The sequence below is a fragment of the Calliphora vicina genome, chromosome 1 (genome assembly GCF_958450345.1).
Source record: "Calliphora vicina chromosome 1, idCalVici1.1, whole genome shotgun sequence".
Classification (NCBI taxonomy): Eukaryota; Metazoa; Arthropoda; class Insecta; order Diptera; family Calliphoridae; genus Calliphora; species Calliphora vicina.
Window position 1 is genome coordinate 80,131,209 of NC_088780.1, and position 2,849 is coordinate 80,134,057.

The 2,849-nt window shown below is 29.5% G+C and overlaps 1 protein-coding gene across 1 annotated transcript; it reads left to right on the top strand.

The window, feature by feature from the left end:
* Window positions 1–1,751: 1,751 nt before the first annotated feature.
* On the top strand, window positions 1,752–2,291 carry LOC135951015 (putative nuclease HARBI1). Its single transcript, XM_065500567.1, has one exon. The coding sequence runs from the start codon at window positions 1,752–1,754 to the stop codon at window positions 2,289–2,291; it is 540 nt and encodes a 179-aa protein (XP_065356639.1).
* Window positions 2,292–2,849: the final 558 nt, after the last annotated feature.

The following is a 2,849-nucleotide window of genomic DNA, read 5'->3' on the forward strand; positions in this document are numbered from 1 at the left end:
ATATTAGTTGCAGCAAACAAACCAGGGCCCTATTCCACAAAACAACTTATCAACTTTTCTCTTTGCACTTATCAAATTTTTGGTCAATTTGCAAAACTTTATGTTCCTCAGAACTATAAAATTTGATAAGTGATAAGTTGAAATTACACTTATCAATTTCAACTTATCACTTATCAAATTTTATAGTTCTGAGGAACATATAAAATTTGCAATTTTTATACTCTCTTTGCAGTTTCTGTTCCACATACGTTCTCTTGTTCAAAGTGCAAAGTTAATATTGAAAAGTGTAATTTGCTAAGATTTTGCAAATAATTATGCTGTTTCGTTCCACAAAAACTCTAAATTCTATTTTTGCAAAATAAATTTTGATAAGTTTGTCTAAAATTTGCTAGGTAAACGTTCGCTTTACAAATTCATATTGTTATAACTACACCATTTCCAATTGTATTTCAGAAGTTTCTAATTGTATTTCAGAAATTTCCAATTGGATTTCAGAAATTTCTAATTATATTTCAGAAAATTCCAATTCAATTTCAGAAATTTCCATTTATATTTCAGAAATTTCCATTTATATTTCAGAAATTTCCAATTATATTTCAGAAATTTCTAATTATATTTCAGAATTTTCTAATTATATTTCAGAATTTTCCATTTATATTTCAGAAATTTCTAATTGTATTTCAGAAATTTCCAATTGTATTTCAGAATTTTCCAATTGTATTTCAGAAATTTCCATTTGTATTTCAGAATTTTTATTTTATACTTAAAAAGTTTCCAATTGTATTTCAGAATTTTCCAATTGTATTTCAGAAATATCCATTTGTATTTCAGAAAATTCTAATAGCAATACCAATGGATATTTCTGAAATACAAATAGAAAATTCTGAAATACAATTGGAAAATTCTGAAATACAATTAGAAACATTTTAAATATAAATTAAAAATTCTGAAATACAAATGGAAATTTCTGAAATACAATTGGAAAATTCTGAAATACAATTAGAAAATTCTGAAATACAATTAGAAAGTTCTGAAATATAATTAGAAAATTCTGAAATATAATTAGAAATTTCTGAAATATAATTGGAAATTTCTGAAATATAAATGGAAATTTCTGAAATATAAATGGAAATTTCTAAAATTGAATTGGAATTTTCTGAAATATAATTAGAAATTTCTGAAATTCAATTGGAAATTTCTGAAATACAATTAGAAACTTCTGAAATACAATTGGAAATGGTGTAGTGAAGCTTTCAAAATGTTAAGACGTGAGTTTTTGTTCGCCGATAGTGAAGAGGCGGTTATAAGAAGAAATTATAGAGACCGAATTAATTTTTCGGGACTACAAAACTTTAATTTTAAAGAGTGCTTTCGTTTAAATCAAATCCAAGTTGATTTCATTTTAAATAAAATTGGAGAAAAATTAAAGCACAATACACAGCGCAGTAATGCTTTATCGGCTGAAAATCAACTGCTACTGTGCTTGCATCGGCTCAGAAATGGTTGCCAGTACCATGGAGTTGCAGCTATGCATGGTGTTGCAAAATCAACTGTTTGCAGAACTATCCATAGAGTTGTCGACGTTATAATAGACGTTTTATTTCAAAACACAGTGCGGTGGCCTGATGACGTCAGTGGTATTGCTGAACAGTTTTTTATGATGGGTGGATTCCCTTGTGTGTGTGGATGCGCCTACATTACACGAGGAAGGATATGTGGATCGGCATGGAAATCACTCATTGAATGTGATGATGATATGCGGGCCAGACTACACATTTTACAGTGTAAATGCAAGTTGGCCGGGCAGCGTTCATGACTCAAGGGTGTTACGGAATTCGGCTGTAAGTCAAAGATTTGACAATGGATGGAGACCATTTCCGGATGCTGTTGTTTTGGGTGATAGTGGTTACGGACTAAAAAACTGGTTGATATCACCATTACGCCGAAATCCCGATAGCCCTGCTGAAGAGGCTTTCAATCGTTGCCACAAAAAAACACGGCGCATAATTGAAAACAGTTTTGGCATTCTTAAGGAAAGATTCCCGTGTCTAAATTATTTGCGACTGAGGCCTGAGTTTGCAGGAAAGGTAGTTATTGTATGTGCCATTTTACACAATATTGCCTGTAGCATCGGAAGGAGTAGTGAAAACATGCAACCCACTGAAGATACTGACAACGAAATCGAGGAATTTGATATGGAAAATGCTGAAGAAGGAAATGATGACCTTAATAATATGGATCATTCGAGTGGAATGGAAAGGCTTACTTCTCTTCTGCAATACTTTTCGTAATGCCAACTATTATAGTATTGTTTTGAAATAAAATTGTTTTTTTTGGCTATGACCTTTTTTCATTGCAAAAGAGTTATTTTGGGGGCATTTTTTGTGTTTGAGATTATGATAGCAGAGAATAATTAATACATACATATATGAAGTAAAAATATGAAATTCATTTATTGTTTATTTAGGAATAAAAGTAATTAAAAAAATAATTTGAAAGTAAAATTTTAATTAGGCTTAAGTTCATTTTTATTACAATTTATTTGTAATAATTCAAAGAATATCACTGAATACTAAAATTTTAGACAATTGGCAAATTGGAATGCATTTTCTACCCTGCCAAGGGCGTCATCAACAATCTTCATTGTCAAGGTCTATTTGTAAATATCATCTATTTAACTTACTATTATCAGGAATTAGAATATGGGAAGCCTAATTCATATTTATATTATTTGTAAATTAGACGAAATTTCAAATATTTTTATTATATACATATGTGTATTCTTATTATTACAAATTTATCATTTTATTAGTGTTGCTGTAGTCAACCTTTGGTTAACATTTCAGCTA